The following is a 17593-nucleotide window of genomic DNA, read 5'->3' as shown; positions in this document are numbered from 1 at the left end:
GATTTAAGTTGTCCTTTCGGACCCTAGGAGGGGTCCTAATCCATAAAAATGAAGTCCCATTGTTAGAATTGCTCCATACATCTTGTGGAAGGTCTTAATGGATTAAGACCTTGAGTTAAGCACTTATTAGACTTGTAAAGTCATAAAGTTGGAAACTTTATGACTCTAGTGTAACACACAGTTTCAAATTGCTTCATTATTCGAGTCCGTGGCTCGATCATCAGTTATCATAAGGCTTAGGACCTTGGGGAAGAAAGGTTTAGACCCATTTGGATATGGGTGATGTTGGTTATGTGACGAAAGGGTTCGGTTTGTACTTTAGAGCCTAAGGGTATCAGTAAAGGCATTGGTTCAGGCCTTTTATGAATTTTGTATTTTAGTTCGATTGGTTTTCAGGCTAAATAAAGTTGATAGAAGTGTAGGGCTTCTCATTACCTTTCCGTGGATATAAAGAACGTCAAAATCGGAGTTATAACGAAGAAGTTATGACCATTTGAAGTTAGAAGGGTTTGGGCCGAACCGGGTACGCGGGGCGTACGAGATGTGTACGCATGGCGTACTTGGGTAATATGGACGCAGGATCACCTATGAACGGGGGCGTTCCCCAGGTGAATGTTGGGCGTTCGTCTGGGCAGATTAAACCCTAATTTTTGGGTCTTAGACCCTATTTAAAAACCTTAACTCACCTCCAACCCTCATTTCCTTCAGCCTCCATCCTCTCTAACCCTAAGAACGAAACCCTAGCCTCCATTTGAGTATTTGTTGAGCTTTATTGTGGTTGAAGTGTGTTTTTGTGCTTGAGGAAGAAGGAGTTTCTTGAAGAGTCATTGATTGGCTTGGAGCTTTTGTGTTGGAATAAATCTGAGATGACGAATGTGGAATATCAAGAACAATCAAGAATCAATCACCAAAATATGCAAGTAATCTGATAAAGGTTTTTCGTATATTGATTATGATATGAACGTACAAAGAAAACCCTAATCTGGAAAAAGCTATTTATCAAAATCTAACCTAATGATTATTTATAGGGAAAAATAAATATATACCATAAATATAAAATCAATGCCTTAATCTAAAACCAATGCCTTAGAAGAGCTCGATTAAGAACTTCTACTGTAAAGGCACCGTAGGGAATCATAAAACAATTAACCCTAAAAAGGCTTCCCTAAATAACCAAAAATGCCAAATCAGTTTCAATATCTCAAATACTCAACAATCTCTCATAGATGTTGAAACTGATGAAGATCACGATTTTCGATCTTCTTGGTATTCCCCCCCCCCCCCTAAATTGTGAGACTCATCAGCACATGGGGTCTTCAAAACGAGAGAAACAAATATCGTGTTCCAAATACGAACTCCCCCTTGAACAATCATTACTCCCCCTTGAATCTTCAACAAATACCATGGAGAGAATCCAGAAAGTTAAGAAGAATCACCAACAATCTTCAAAACTCGTCAGATTAGATGAAATAAATCCCTTTTAGAACATTCGCAATACTCAAAAATTAAAACCGGAAAAATAACAAAAAAATAATTTTGTATTTTTCGATTTTTAAATTTAGACAAAAGAATATAATAAGAAGCAATAATTTAGAAGGGTTTGAAAAAGAGTAGGACCAAATAAAAGGATTAGAAAAGAAAATATTTTGGAAAGAAGGGGTAAAATGGTAAAAATCCAAAAATTTTGAAAAGAATTTTGGATATGGGGTTAAATCTGTGAAGTTCTGAAAGTCAGGGGGCAAAAGATGAAAATATGACCCATCTTCTCCATTGTAACAAGTAACAACGTCCAAGAGGGTTGAAACAGTAAAATTTGTTAACATTCGGGGACTGGAATTGAAACATTGATTCGTCTTCTTCATTGTGCAGTAAAGAACGAGATAAATTCGTTCGTTGACTTCTGAAAGTCAAAATTGAAGAACATAAAATTCCGATGCCATTTTCAAACTCTGAAATAAACAGATAAATCCGATTCCTTTGCAATATTGAGACTAAAACTTTGATTGCGAGACAATAGCAAAATCCGAGCCTTGAACACCAAACACATAGCTCCGATTCGGATTCCAGAGAACCGAATGCGAATCGGTTGTAACATACGAGTCTAGAGCTGCGAATGCCTGCGACCATTCGCACCGATTCAGAGACAAACATCAGATTCAACTTTGCTTAAACCTGACAACGGGATCCGTCCAATTGCAGTAGGCACTATATGGAGACGTCTGGTTTCCAAAGTTGCCATGAAAGGTTTGGGTAAAGAAATAGCCAAGTACCTTAATGATTTTCAGTTCGGGGTTGGTGTGTCCGGCGGTGCTGAGGCTGTGTTATACAGTGCCAATAGGGTGTTGAGTGAACACCATGCTGATGGGTCTATTGTAATGTTGATTGTGGATTTCTCGAATGCCTTTAACCTGGTGGATAGATCAGCATTGCTCCACGAGGTTAAGAAGATGTGCCCTTCCATTTCTTTGTGGGTGAATTTCTTGTACGGGCAAGCAGCGAGCCTTTATATCGGAGACCAACATATATGGTTTGCCACTGGGGTGCAACAAGGCGACCCCTTGGGCCCTCTTCTTTTTGCCCTCGTTTTGCACCCGCTTGTGCACAAGATTAGAGACAATTGTAAGCTCCTTCTCCATGCTTGGTATCTAGATGATGAGACTTTCATTGGGGATTCAAAGGAAGTGGCTAGAGTGTTGAACATTATTCGGTTGCATGGTCCAAGCTTGGGTCTTGAGTTGAACATCAAGAAAACGAATATTTTTTGGCCCTCCTGTGATGGTAGGAAGCTTCGTGCCGATTTATTCCCAACGGATATAGGGAGACCTTCTTTGGGGGTGAAGCTCCTTGGGGGGGGAGCTGTTAGCAGAGACACAGGGTTTATTAGCGGGCTGGCCATGAAGAGAGCGGTCAATGTTGTTGATTTGATGGGCCTTCTTCCACAACTATGTGACCCGCAAAGTGAGCTCCTTTTACTTCGATCATGTATGGGTATTGCAAAACTTTTCTTTGGTTTAAGGACATGTCAGCCGGTACACATAGAAGAGGCAGGTTTGTTCTTTGACAAAGCATTGCGCAGGTCTATCGAGGATATGGTGGTAGGTGGAGGCCCCTTCTTTGGATACATTCAGTGGCGGATGGTTTCCTTACCTATTCGTTTCAGTGGTTTGGGTTTGTACTCGGCATACGAGGTTTCCTCCTACGCATTTGTAGCCTCGAGGGCCCAATTTTGGGCATTACAAGACCACATCTTACGTGACAGTGGCGTATGTGGTATGAACTCGGATTACCTTTGTGCTATGACTCGTCTTCGCGATACGATTCCGAGATTTGAATGTAGTGGTTTCACTAATAAGGACACCGCCCCCTAAATCCCAAAAAGCATTGGCGTGTGCCATTTTTAGCAAAATCGTCAAAGATATGGAAGTCGACTTCAACATGACCGTCAGACAGAAAGCAGTCTTTGAGTGTCTGCGGGCACCTCATGCTCAGGATTTTCTGCTAACTATCCCTATTGATGGTCTTGGCCAGCATATGTCTCCTGTGGAGTACCGAACTATCCTTCGTTACCGCCTCATGATTCCCCTATTCCCAATTGACGAGATATGCCTAGTTTGCCGCAAGGCTCGTTTGGATACCTTTGGGGAACAAGCGGTTCATTGTAGAGAGCTCCCTGGTTTCAAGTACAGACATGATGTGGTTCGGGATGTTCTCTTTGATGCTTGTCGGCGTGCTGGTATTTCTGCGAAGAAAGAAGCGTCGGTGAACTTTTTGACGGACCCGCAAGATGGAAGGTCCACACTTAGACCGGCTAACATTTTGGTCTTTGGATGGATAGGAGGGAAGCATGCGTGCGTGGATCTTACTGGGTATCTCCTCTCGTTGGTTTGGGGAGCGGGGGTTTCACAGCATGTCATGCCGCTTTGAAAGCCGTTGCGTGCAAAGTGGTAAAGCACGAGAATGCATGTATAGAAAACCAACATATGTTTGTACCTTTTGCATTCGATACATTAGGTTTTCTCGCACCAGAGGCGGTGGAGCTCCTCAACAGAGTCCAATGGGTCATGCATTCTAATGTCATATCTCCTAGATCCACACATGTTGTTTTCAAAAGAATTGGTTTTGCCATCCAGAAAGGTCTAGCGGCGCAACTTGTTGCCTGTTTGCCTTCAATCGATATATATTGAACTATATTTTTCTAATTAATATTTTGAGTTGGTCAGTATTAACTAACCGAATCTTGTCTCTGATTCCGTATACGAACGTATTTTTAACTCTGAATGAATGTAACCTGCGAACCTCTTCAAGTACGATTCTGGTCTCTGATGGCGAACCCCTTCAATTACAAATCAAGAACTGCGAATCGAGGACTACAAATCTTGAACAATGAATGCTTGTAAATGCGAATGAGGACTGCGATTTGCGGTTTTTGACGGTAAACATAATTGCGGATTGCGAATCTTCGTCGTCTGGGACATTCGCATCTTGATGTTGTTTGCCCTTAACTGCGAAACCAAAGAATTTATGTCCTTAACTGCGAAACCAAAGAATTTATGTCAAAAACTCCGAATCTAACCCCAATATTTCCACAAATACGAATTTGACCCTCCTGATTGCAGTGAACTGACAGCTTGCACCCTTTTTGCTAAAAAGTGTCAGATGGCAGCCTTCTTTTTGCAGAAAATGTCATTTTTCACCCACTTTTTCAACTTTTCACCTTTTTGTCATTTCCAACAATTAAAAATCAATATAAATTGATTCCTTCAACAAGATTTCATATCTTTGACTAAATAATCACAAGATTTCACCAGATTTTGTACATTTTTCGAACTTTTTTTTGATAAAGGACAAAACCTTTTATGGGACTTTTGGTACCCATTTAAGATTCAACATTGAATTTTGTTTCTTGCACACCTAGTTATTTGAAGAAAATCTATCATCTTCCTGAAAATAATACCCGCTTTTTAGTTGGAAAACAAAAATTTCCAAAAAATTCATTGAACCAACCAAATACTATTTTCTCTTTTCTCTAACTTTTACCATATTCATCTGAAGAAAAATGTGAATGAAATTTCTTTTGAACATTCTTGACTTCAGCTTTCTGAACATTTTCACATGCATTAGATACTTGTACATTGGGCATCTAAACCTTCTTCGTTTTACTTTTGTTGTTGTTCTTCTTATTCCTTTCTGATTTCTAGGCTTCATAAACGGATTTCGGATATGAACAACCTTTTCATCTTTCTGAATCTGAACATTTGAAGACTTTTGAACACAATCCTTAGGAGTTTGGTAAATCTGAACATCTTGAATTATTGGCTTTCTGTAAGGAACCAATCCTTCAAAAACATCATCAGAACACAAAAAATCATTTGTTGTTGTTCCAATAGAACAAAATACATTTGTTTTCACTATTTCAGAAGACTTGATTTGCGATTCACTATTTGAAACACTAGATTCGAAGTTAATAACTTCTTAATCACAAACCTTTGTATGAACATCTGACTCGCCCTCCACAAAAGTATCTAGAGTCACATTTTCTTCAGAAACATGAAGAACACTATGAACTTCATCAAGAACACCTTCTTTTTATTTTCTTTCTTTCTCTAATCCCTGTTGTATTTGCTTCAAAAGTAAATATTCTTTGATAATGATAAATTGTTTTAACAAATCCTTATCTTCCTCTACATGATCACTTTTAAATCCACCACTAGAAATCTGTGTGAAATCACCAATCTTCTCATCAACTTAGAGATTATACATCTCAATGGCATTCTTCAGCATAGATTGTTCAGGAACATCCCAAAACAAATATCATTTTTTAAGACGAAACTTTGGATCTATAACTTTTAATCCTAGTCTTTTAATGTCTTTTAACACCTTATAATCCGCCGTTTAATCTTCGACAGGAAAGAAAACTTGAAGAGAGAGAAAGTAGATCTGATAAGAATTCTAGAGAGAGAAAACGGATCTGAGATGGTTTTTAGAGAGAGAAAACAGATATGGGACTCTTTTTAGAGAGATAAAGTAGATTTAAACACGAAAATTCGAATAAACACGAAAATTTTCTTCTAATTCTCTTCCGGAACACGATTCAAGAACAAATAAAATGAAATAATAAGTTGAAGATAACAGATCTGAAAAAGTTTTTTCAATAAAACGAGGTATAGACTTTTTCTTTTAATAAAACTTACAAAACTTGAAGAACAATGTGAGATTCATGATAAAATATCGCCATAAACAAGATTGATTCTTGCAATAATCGCTGAGATCTACAAGAACCCGCTCTGATACCACTTGTTGGAATAAATCTGAGATGACGAATGCGGAATATCAAGAACAATCAAGAATCAATCACCATAATATGCAAGTAATCTGATAAATGTTTTTCGTATATTGATTATGATATGAACGTACAAAGAAAACCCTAATCTGGAAAAATATATTTATCAAAATCTAACCTAATGATTATTTATATGGAATAATAAATATATACCATAAATATAAAATCAATGCCTTAATATAAAACCAATGCCTTAGAAGAGTTCGATTAAGAACTTCTACTGTAAAGGCACCGTAGGGAATCATAAAATGATTAACCCTAAAAAGGCTTCCCTAAATAACCAAACATGCCAAATTAGTTTCAATATCTCAAATACTCAACATTTTGAAACCAAGCTTTATCCAGATAGATCTAGCATTTGGAGGTGTAAAGTCGTACCTTGATGGTTTTCTCATATGGATTTACTTGGGTCTTGAGTTGTTATGTTTTGTACCTTGAAGAAGAAGAAACTTGGTAATCAATACTTGGTTGGAGTTGAGCTTCTAGATCCAGATTCTTCATCACAATTGCAAGCCACTAAAGGTATAAAGTTCTCATCTTGATGCTTCTTTATCATAAGATCTAAGTTAGGGATTGATTTATGCATGTTATGGTCTTTTGAGGCTCCTTGTGAGTTTGGGTCACTCCAAGAGCCTAGGATTGTAGATTTTGCCTTTTATGAGTTGGATTTGATATAAAGTTGGAGTCTTGATGAATTAAGTCCTCCCATGCTTGCGTTATTGGTCACTTTGTGAAGTTTAAGTGCTTGAAATCATGATTGGACCTTTTTGAGCCATGCAAAGGCTTAAATCCTTTGACTTTATGGATTAAGTCTCGGAGGTTATGCTATTCTAAATTTTGGACGTCATGGCTAAAGGTATTAAGACCTTGGGGTGAATTTTTGGTCAAAGGCCGGGAACGCCACGCGTTCATCTCGGGAATGCAGCATGTTCCGGCAGGCGGTCCCGATCCTCGGTCAGGAGACCAACACCCAGCGCTCCACCAGGGAACACGGCGCGTTCGTCTCATCAGTGGGCTTTTGTGGGCTTTTGGTCTTGGACTCTTTTGGAATGGGCTTCGGTTGGGATGTGATGTTTCTTTAGGCTATGAAGCATCTGTTTGGGCTATGGTTGGGTCTTAGGAATTTGAGTAGGCCTTAGGTTGGTTTGGGCCTCGAGTTGTGTTGTTAGGCCATTAGTGGGCCTTAGGCCAAGTTTAGGTTGGGCCCATTAAGGAAAAAATGGTCTTTTACCCTAGGAGTCGGGACTTATGAGTTGAGACCATAATTAATGGATAATGGCATCATTATTAATTATGATTTATTTGTTGTTAGTGTGGGATTTCCGGTTTGGCAGCCGAGTGTTATTTGATTAGCAGCGGACCGAGGTGAGTTTTCCTCACTGGATTTAGCGGGTCTAAGGCACCAAGGCCGACCCTAGATTAGTTATGATATTATACTTGTTGTCTGTGTGATACTTGTATGTGCTTGTATATGTATGTTTATTGGGCGGGGCCCGTTATTCTAGATGTGTGCCCGCACAAAGCAGCGACGATAAATAGTTTTTTGGGCGAATAGTTTTTTACCGGAAAATAATTATTAAAATTTGTTATTAGTTATTATGTAATAAGAAAAATTACTACTTTTAATTAAAATATTTATATTTAGAACTTATATTTATACTGTATGTTTATACATTTGATGTAATTAATTATTATCGGTATCTAATTTAAGAAATGTAAATTAACTTATTTTTATGGATTTGATATTATAAAATTATTATTTTGCTCCAAATTATTTTTTTAATAACTTTACTTAATTCAAGTCTTCAAAATTTTGGCAAGTATTAATGATTTTGCCATGCATAATTGATTTGTACAAAAAACTTTGTATCTTGTACCTTTTAAAATTCAAGATATGACTAATATGCTTATATATATATATATATATATATATATATATATATATATATATATATATATATATATATATATATATATATTGTAAGACCCTGTTCCGAAAGGATTCATTATGGATTTCGGAGGCCAATGCTAAGGGCGTTTTGGTCTTTCAAGGGTTCGGAGGTTATTTGAGAAGGTTTCGGGCCGGGGTGTGTTGCTAGAAGTGTGGGGCTTCTCGCCACCTTTCCGTTGATATAAAGTTCATCGGAAACGGATCTAGAATGAAGGAGTTATGACACTTTGAAGATATTGGCAATAATGGCCCTTATGGAGAAAAGTTCGCATGGAAGGCCATGCATGCAATTTGGAACGCGCGTGGGTACGCCCAGCGTAATAGGGTGCATGGTCGCGGGTGCGCGGAGGCGTACGCCCAGCGTACGAGAAGTACGCCCAGCTTTCCTAAAACCCTAATTTGGGGCTATGACACTATAAAAGGAACATTATGCTCAAAGGGGCCAGCTCCATCTCATCCTTAGGGAGTCTCCACGAAACCCTAACCCTCCTTGAGTGTTATTGAAGCTTTGGTGGCCATTAAGTGAGCATTTTGGGTGTTGTAAAGCCATTTCAAAACAAGAGAAGAGATTAACAAGGTGGTGGATCGAAAGGGAAGCTGTAGATCTGAGGTTTTGGTTCCATTTCAGACTATTGTGAGGTATTAAGTCTAAAACTTTCCTTAAGTATGCTTAGATCTATGTTAATGGAAGTTTTGGGTCTTTTGGTTCCAAGATTCGACCTTTATGTCACAACTCGCCTTCTAGGTCCAGGGTTGCCACCCTTAGTGTCATATAAGTCCCATAAGCAGTAAAGTTTCAACCTTTAGGACTCATTTGTGTCTATGCATGAGATCTAGCCCTTGGAGTGAAAGCATGTTGTCACCTTTTTAATTTGGGCTTGTTTGGTGGATTGCAAGTCACCAAGTTAATGACTTTATGAATTAAGACATGGAATAAGACTTGGATCTGAGTTTGTAGCCTCTGAATCGGAGTATTAAGCACTTAATAGAATATTGGCTTAACAGGGTTGTACGCTGGGTGTACAAGGAGGTACGCACGTCGTACAAGCCATCAGCCAGTACGCTCAGCGTACCTAGGAGTACGCCCCGCGTACTCTGCCAGTTTGGGTGTTGAGTAATTGGGCCTCGATGTGGGCTGTGTTTTGGATCTTGGGTCTTTGGGCCATGGTGGGCCATCAGGAGTCAGTGAAAATGGGCCAAGTATATGTGTTGGGCTTAGGGTAAGGCCCAATAAAGAGATTGGGCCCAATATAACAAATTGGGCCATTAATGGGCCACTAGTGGGCTTGGGAAGCTTATCTAGTGTTGGGCCTTTTACATTATGCTTTGGGCCTTAGTTATGGACCAAATTGGGATATGGGTAAAATGGTCATTTTACCCTGAGAAGGACTATTGAATTGGGCTAAGTGATTATTTTGATCTTGGTAGCTCGGGGAGCCGAAGGAGCAGCAGTTCGGGTATTGGAAGATAGCAGTGTGAGGGATATCAGCAAAGTTTCAGCAGTATAAGGTGAGTTTCCCTTTGTGTGAATGGGTCTACGGCCACAATGCCGCCCATGTAGTTATGAGTAGGAAGACTCGGGGGTTAGCCCTAGGCACTGTATGCTAGTATGATATTCAGGACCAAGGTCCGATGTCGGGCGGGTGCCCAAGGATGGTTTGCATGATAGATTATACTTGTCGTCTGTGTGATACTTGTATGTGCTTGGTAGGGAGGTGAGTGTGGGCAAGGCCCCGTATCTCCTCATTAGCAGAGTATGGACGGGGTTCCATATCTCATTAGTAGCAGAGCAGGGGCGAGGCCCGAGTTAGGAAATGAGTGAGTGTGGGCGGGGGCCCGTATCTCACTATCAGTAGGAGTGTGGACGGGGTTCCATGGCTCACCAATAGTAGGGCAGGGGCGAGGCCCAAGACAGGCGAGGCCATAGGACAGGGATATAGTAGGGTATGTTCAGTCTATGTGTTATATGCTAGGGTTATATGTTCGTATGTGTTTAGCGGGCGAGGCCCAGAGACAGGCGAGGCCTAAGAAAAACAGATTTGTATACCGAGCGGGGCTCGAAGCCAGGCGGGGCCTGGGATCAGGCGGGGCCGATGTAGCGGGCGAGGCCCGAAGTAGCGGGCGTGGCCCAGTGCTTGCAGTATGTGATTATGCATGGTATGTGGTAGGTTGGGGAACTCACTAAGCTTCGTGCTTACAGTTTTCAGTTTTGGTTTCAGGTACTTCTGATAGCGAAGGGAAGAGCTCGGGGTGATCGCATGGCACACACCATTGTTTACTCAGCCTGTGATGTTTTACTCTGATAAAATAAAATAATGTTTTTGGACTTGATACTCTGACGTGATATATTTTGTATGAATGGTTGACACTTGTGGTTTGTTTATTAAATTAAAAACGAAATTTTTGGTATGGATTTTTGGGTCGTTATATATATATATATATATATATATATATATATATATATATATATATATATATATATATATATATATATTGTGACATCCCCATTTTCACGGCTAGAAAAGACCGATTTTGTTTATGCTTTATAAAAATCAGAGTACTTCTTTTGATAAAAATGTTGCGGAATTTGTTCCCAGTAAAACATGATAAATACGTTATCAAAGCATTTCCGAAGAAATGTATTTTTATTCATTTTAAAACATTTGAGATGTCATTGTCAATACAGAAACATAAGCATAAACAGAACTTACATTCATTTACATTAGTGATTTACACATCTTTAATCTCTCAGTGTAATGTAACTTCGTATCGGCACCTGTGATTCAAATAAGCTTGAGTGGGTCAGGTTGGGAAACCTGGTGAATACATAGGGTTTTCAACCCACAATAATATAATTATTATGTTTAAACATCAAACAATCAACCCAATTACCCATCCCCATTATCTTCCTCGCTCTTAAGGGTCTACCCTAAGAGTCATCTATCCTGCATTCATTCATTCCGAAGCACATTGCTTCCAGGGTTTATATGATAGGCACTAAGTCCATAGCTGCCAATGCTTGTTCATAAAGCACTAATTCCATAGCTGCTAAAGTTCATTCATCGGGTACTAAATCCATAGCTACAGGTGTTCAGCTAATAGGTACTAAATCCATAGCTACCAACGTTTATTTAACAGGTACTAAGTCCATAGCTACCAATGTTTATTCTATAGGCATTAAGTCCATAGTTGCCGATGTTATTTGTTAGGCACTAAGTCTATAGCTGCCAATGTTCACTCATATCATCTTTCATCTCTCATCATTCATCTACCCACGTTTTACCCAACATATTCGTAGATATAAAATACATATACATTTTAAATTATTTAAAACATGTATAAAATCGTTCATCCAATATAGAAAGCAAGTATTCAAATAATATGCACACATACCACGTAATTTATATAAAATACTTCATATCTATGTGTAAGATGAAAGTAACTATGCACTCACTTGATAAAGTGGTGACTCGGTACTCGGACAACGCTTCGTTTACTTTAAAATAATTTCCTTCGACGAAACCTAGTATTATTACCACTAGATTTTAGTCTAATATTTACCGTGACTAATTATTAGTCTTATTATTATTATTATTATTATTATTATTATTATTATTATTATATAAGCGTTTAAACAATATTTTTCAACCACTATGTACAGACAGGGGCCAGACATGAAACACCGGAAGGCAGAATCATTTTGGCATATAACACTTTTGAAATCCAACAACCCAGACGGCCCTTCAAACCGGATTCCCCGTACCGCGAGTGGTTAAAAAGATATTATAACGACACTTATATAACCCATAATAATAGCTCAAACAATTATTATAAGGTCCTAATAACGTTACTATATTTAAATAAAAGATATATTAAAAATTAGGTAGGCGTATCTTACCTACGAGGGGGTTTGGCTAGAAGTCGTGCTCTGCAGGGGCAGAACTTCCGAGCCGAAAGCTCTTCTTCTCGGAGCCGTCGAGCGCTCCGGGGCTTTCTTCTAGCGCTAGGGGAGTTTTGGGAGGTTTAGAGAGAGAGTAGAGAGAGAATGGTGGAGGTGTGAAGAAATGAGGGTGGAAGGGGTTGTATTTATAGGGTGAAGTATGGCTGAAGTTGATGCCACATGTCACCATCTAGTGGCAAGCCTTGGGGAGAAAACAATGGCCAAGATTGTGTCACGTCACTCCTTTTGCAGCAGCACCCTACTGACTTCTAAACCCCGTAACTTTCGCATACGAGCTCCGTTTTTGACGTTCTTTATATCCACGCGTAGGTAAAAATAAGATCTACAAATTTACTTTTGACTCCGTCGGCTAATTCTCGACCGATCTTAAATTTAACAGTATGAGGAGATTATACTGTTAAATGTCCGCGTAAAATTCGTAACTTCTACATACGGACTCCATTTTCGTCTGTCTTTTTACCGTTGAGTTCCTATTAATGAAATCTTCAACTCTCATTTAGATCGCGTAGGCCAAAAACCGCTCGAACTAAAATTCGAGTTTCGGGTCGTGCACTGCTATGCCAAATCTAAGAAAATTCATAACTTCCTCATACGAAGTCAGATTTGGACGTTATTTTTTTTTTGTATGTTGTCGGTTTAACGTATACTACAACTTTTTTTAGATTACTAAGGCTAAAAAGTCTTCTACCGTAAATTCACTATTTACGTCTCCCGGTGCCGTGTCGGTTTTGTCGTAAAACTTCGACGGGCCATAACTTCTTCGTTATAACTCGGATTTCGGCGTTCTTTATATGTATGGAACCCTTGTAACATATACTACAACTTGGTTAAGATTAATCCTTCTAAATAATCTTCCATCAAAAACTCATTTTTGATGCTCATCGTCTCTAAATTGACTAGCATGGATCTGCGGGCGTTATATATATATATATATATATATATATATATATATATATATATATATATATATATATATATGGAAGAGTTATATGGAAAACAAAAAAAACCTAAAAAACTTTAAAAATAATAAAAATGTAAAAAAAAATACTTGGAGATCACAAAACTTTTTTTGAATTTACATATGTAAAAATCGCATATTTTTCTTAAAATTTCGCTAAAAAAAAAATAAAAAATCAATTTTTTTTTAAATTGTTTTTTTTTTTTCAAAAAAAATTTCAGCGAATTTGTTATAAAAGTTGCGATTTTTTCATATATAAATTCAAAAAAAAAAAATTTGTGATCTCTAAGTATTTTTTTATGCATTTTTATGATTTTAAGGTTTTTTTAGGGTTTTTTGTTTTCCATAGAACCTAAACCAATATATATATATATATATATATATATATATATATATATATATATATATATATCTTCTCTTCTCTTCTAATAAAACAGTACCCAAAATGCCACGTGGCATTCCCTTAGCTCATCCGCCTCGATTTTTCCCGTTTAAAACATGAAACTGAATTTCCGAGTTTGCCCTTCCATTCGAACACATTTACTGTCTTCCTTCTTTTCTGGAAATTTCAAATTGCAATTTTCAAATTGTCCATATATATCTGCAAAAAATCTGTTATACACATATGTCATTACGATTATGATTTGACTTAATCCCAAAAAATCAGGTCAATCAATTTCAATTCTATTTAATAACAATAACAATAAAATAATTAGATATAATCTATTCCTAATTTAAACATTAAAACAGGGTTTAGACTTCTCATTCGTATATACATATAGGTTTACATTCTTCCTGTTTCAATTCAATAGCATAGATTCATCATCAGGTTAGCTATTCTACGTTATGCTTCTTCTTGCAATAGTAGACATAAAATTATGCATTCTCTTCTTCCTGTTACCTCTTCTTCATATGTCAATTTCTTATTATTTTCGAAATATTAATTACTTAACCTTGGTTATAAATTTTTTTATTTTTACTTTTTTGGTTTAAACACAAACATTTGTGTGTGCGTGGTTTTATATCTGTGTGTTTTCAAAGTCCAAGTTCCCATTTTTTTGTTGTAAAGTCCAATTTTATAGTCCATGTGAAAGTACAAAACTAATTTTATGTTAATAGCATTGTACTTTCATATCACTTCATATAAAACTGAAAGTAATATTTCATTATTAGCATTTTTTTACCTGTATAATCGAATTTGCCTAACAAGTTCCTGTTTTTTTTGCTGTAAAGTCCAATTTCACAGCAAAAGTGAAAGAACAAAAAATATTTTCTGTTAATAGCATTCTATTTTCACATCACTTCATATAAATTTGATCTTCTTTTTAATAAATAACCTTGTCTTTGCTTTGCTATTCTTACTGTCTATTTTTTAAACAATGCCACATTGACCATTTTTTAAACACAATGGCCATTCTATCATGTTCTTCATGCTTATTTAACCATTTTTTAAATAATTTATCAGCAATAAGAACCATTTATGTAAGAAAATCCGCCATAGCGACCATTCCTTTCTACATATTGGCAAAAAAATATTTAAATAAGCATGAAACACATGTTCAAAGTTTATACTTGCATATTATTCACTCATGCATGTTCAAAGTTTAAAAGGCATGTAATTTTGACCTTTTTTAAGTTTGCCAAAAATGACAATGTACTTTTCTATTATTACAATACTACAATGTTATTAATTGTTTATGTTCTCTTTTCATTCTAACAAGAAGAACATAGAAACTACAGTATAAATCAAAAACAAACCTACTTATGTTTCCAGGGGTATAATCGTCACTTAGTAATTTTTAGTTTTTTGCTTTTTATCCATTCCTTTTTCGCTCTTTTATTTACTTATAATCAATAATACCCCTGCCATAACTGGAATTTATTTTATCATATTTATCAAACAAACAAAGTACATTGTTATAACAAAGTACTATTACTGTTTCCAAATTACTATATTGCCCATATTCGGTTCTTTTGTTTATTTTTGTTAAATATACAAGTTTTTTTTTAATTGCAAGGTATAATGGACCATATTACTCCTATAATAACTAACCCTTTTAGATTTTTAACTTTGTTGCTTTTGAATGGTTTTTTTTTGGGATTTGATGGTTTTGATAAGTCTTTTTTAAAAGTACATTGCTTTTTTTGTCAGTCCTATAATTGCAAAATATTTTTTCCATTAAAATAGTACCATGAAATTTGGATGCTATAATTGAAAAAAAAAAAAAAGTAAAATGATATAATTGACATTAAAATCGGAAAAAAAATATCCACCACTAACAGTAAAAGTTGATTCACTTGTGTTAAACCAAACCCATAGTTAAAAACACACATTTCACATCCAGGATACCTGTTACCTATGTTTTCACATTCCACTATGCAAACTATACCAAAAAAATCCACAATTCTGCATTGTAGCGCAAGAGCAGTCAGGTAGCCGATAACCGAAAAACTACAATTATGCAAATTTACACAAAAATATATAATGTCAAAAGTTTCATTTTAACTCAGTTAAGCAAGTGCTAAAATGAATTTTCAAAAAACAAAGGCTTCACTTTATTTCTTTTATACATGATAGTTTAGCAAAAGAATCAGCAAAATTAGTGTTGAATGAACATGCAATTTTCCACAACACATTATACATGTACACAAAAATCTACATAGTAAACAGTATATAAGTGTTTATTTCAGTTTTCTTTTTGTGGTCTAATCTTCATTAAATGTCATTATTTTTAAAGAGCATGTTAAAAAATTTCAGGTCGCTTCTTTCACAGCAGGATACATTTTCATAAGAAAGTCTACAAATTGAACTAAAGAACATCACCATTTACAAACAAAATTCAATATTGTGCCAAATACGCAAGGATTTCAAAAGAACCTTCATAATCATGCAAAAATATATAATACATAAGAACAATCCAAGTGATTGTGTGTGTATGCTATTTTATGTGTTTGTAAATACTAACAACCAATGTACTGAATTGTGTATATGCATTGTACTTTCATTTTGTCTATTCTTAAAGAAATTGAACTAATTTATGTTGTATGCAATATGCAAACAATATTCTCATATATTACTGTAAGAATCTAAAAAAATCCCAAATATTACTCAACAATTTTAAAAAAAAATGCCTAATAATATTATGATAAGTTGATAACTCGACATTAGGTAAGTAAAATCTCAAAAGCTATATTTGATTTTTTTTATTTAATGTCATTCATATTTGTTAAATACTAAAAAAAATTAAAAAATTTTACCTCTACGAATTTCGACCTCAATATCCACTTATCTGCTATCAATTTTGAGTTCGCCCCACTGATTTGTCCTCAATTAATTCGTCCCCCAACTGCGTCGAACCTCTCTTCTTCGAATTGAACAGCTTTTGGTCTTCAAACAGGTAAGTTTATCTATCATTCTTTTCGCTTATTGATTATAAGGAAGAATAAGGAATATATTTACCGGACTTCTGCTCTCTATCACCCACGACATTAGATGTATGACTGAGGATTATAGACTGAATCGTACTTATAAAATTACGCTTCCGGTTGATTTCAACTTTTTAGGTCCTAATAAGTAATAAGGTAGACATACCCTTCTATTCAATATGTATTTTACGGTGGGAATTGAACGTAAATCAAATGTCTGGAAACAATTTTATGGGTAGATCAGTTTCTTTTTTTTTCTGATATGTCGTGAAATCTCTTCTAGGGTTACAGACACTCTGTTTTTTATTTTTCATTAATTGTAATAACTTTATTATTTATTAAGTTTATTAAAGCTTATAAAATATAAATAGTGGATATCCATTATTTGCTTAAACGTAAAAACTCATTAATTTATTTATTTTATAGAAAATGTTACATCTACAAAAATAAAATAAAAATATATTTTTACTTAGAATATTTTTCAATTTACCTTTTACACGGTTAACTACTTCGCCAAAATAAAAATTATAGATCAACATAAATATATATATATATATATATATATATATATATATATATATATATATATATATATATAGATGTTATAAAAATTAAAAAATCAATTATTTATTATATCAATGTTATTAGTACTTATTAACCATATTCAAACAAGAATGTATACTATCTTGAAGAAGTACTTATTAACCATATTCAAACAAGAATGTATACTACCTTGAAGAAGTTAACGAGAAAAGAAAAGTAAAAAAATTATATTTAAATAATAGAAAATTGAATATTATAACAATATATAGTATATAATTTAATTTTAAAACAAAAATATAAACTTATTTACAAAACTTAATATTTTTAAATTAATAATTTCTTTTTTTTTTAAATCTACATACATGTCTACCTATCTAATAAAAATAAGATTTTTGTCACGTGACATGGCTTCCC

The 17593-nt window shown here is 35.5% G+C and overlaps 1 protein-coding gene and 1 long non-coding RNA gene across 2 annotated transcripts; one reads left to right on the top strand and one right to left on the bottom strand.

Moving 5' to 3' along the window:
- Positions 1-2237: 2237 nt before the first annotated feature.
- On the top strand, positions 2238-3368 carry LOC145158646 (uncharacterized). The gene has a single exon (XM_079077508.1). It carries the CDS (start codon positions 2238-2240, stop codon positions 3366-3368), a length of 1131 nt encoding a protein of 376 aa, XP_078933634.1.
- Positions 3369-10909: 7541 nt separating this feature from the next.
- Positions 10910-16909, bottom strand: LOC145161413 (uncharacterized). The gene is made up of 3 exons (XR_013738492.1): positions 16469-16909; positions 13651-13822; positions 10910-11067 (listed from the first exon to the last, which is right to left on the bottom strand). It is a non-coding gene; the product is annotated as an uncharacterized LOC145161413 (long non-coding RNA).
- Between the last annotated feature and the right edge of the window lie 684 nt (positions 16910-17593).

Source organism: Lactuca virosa, chromosome 2 (assembly GCF_052849685.1).
Source record: "Lactuca virosa cultivar CGN04683 chromosome 2, Lactuca_virosa_CGN04683_v6, whole genome shotgun sequence".
Classification (NCBI taxonomy): Eukaryota; Viridiplantae; Streptophyta; class Magnoliopsida; order Asterales; family Asteraceae; genus Lactuca; species Lactuca virosa.
The sequence above is the reverse complement of the archived record's forward strand: the minus strand, read 5'-3'. Positions and strand labels throughout refer to the sequence as shown.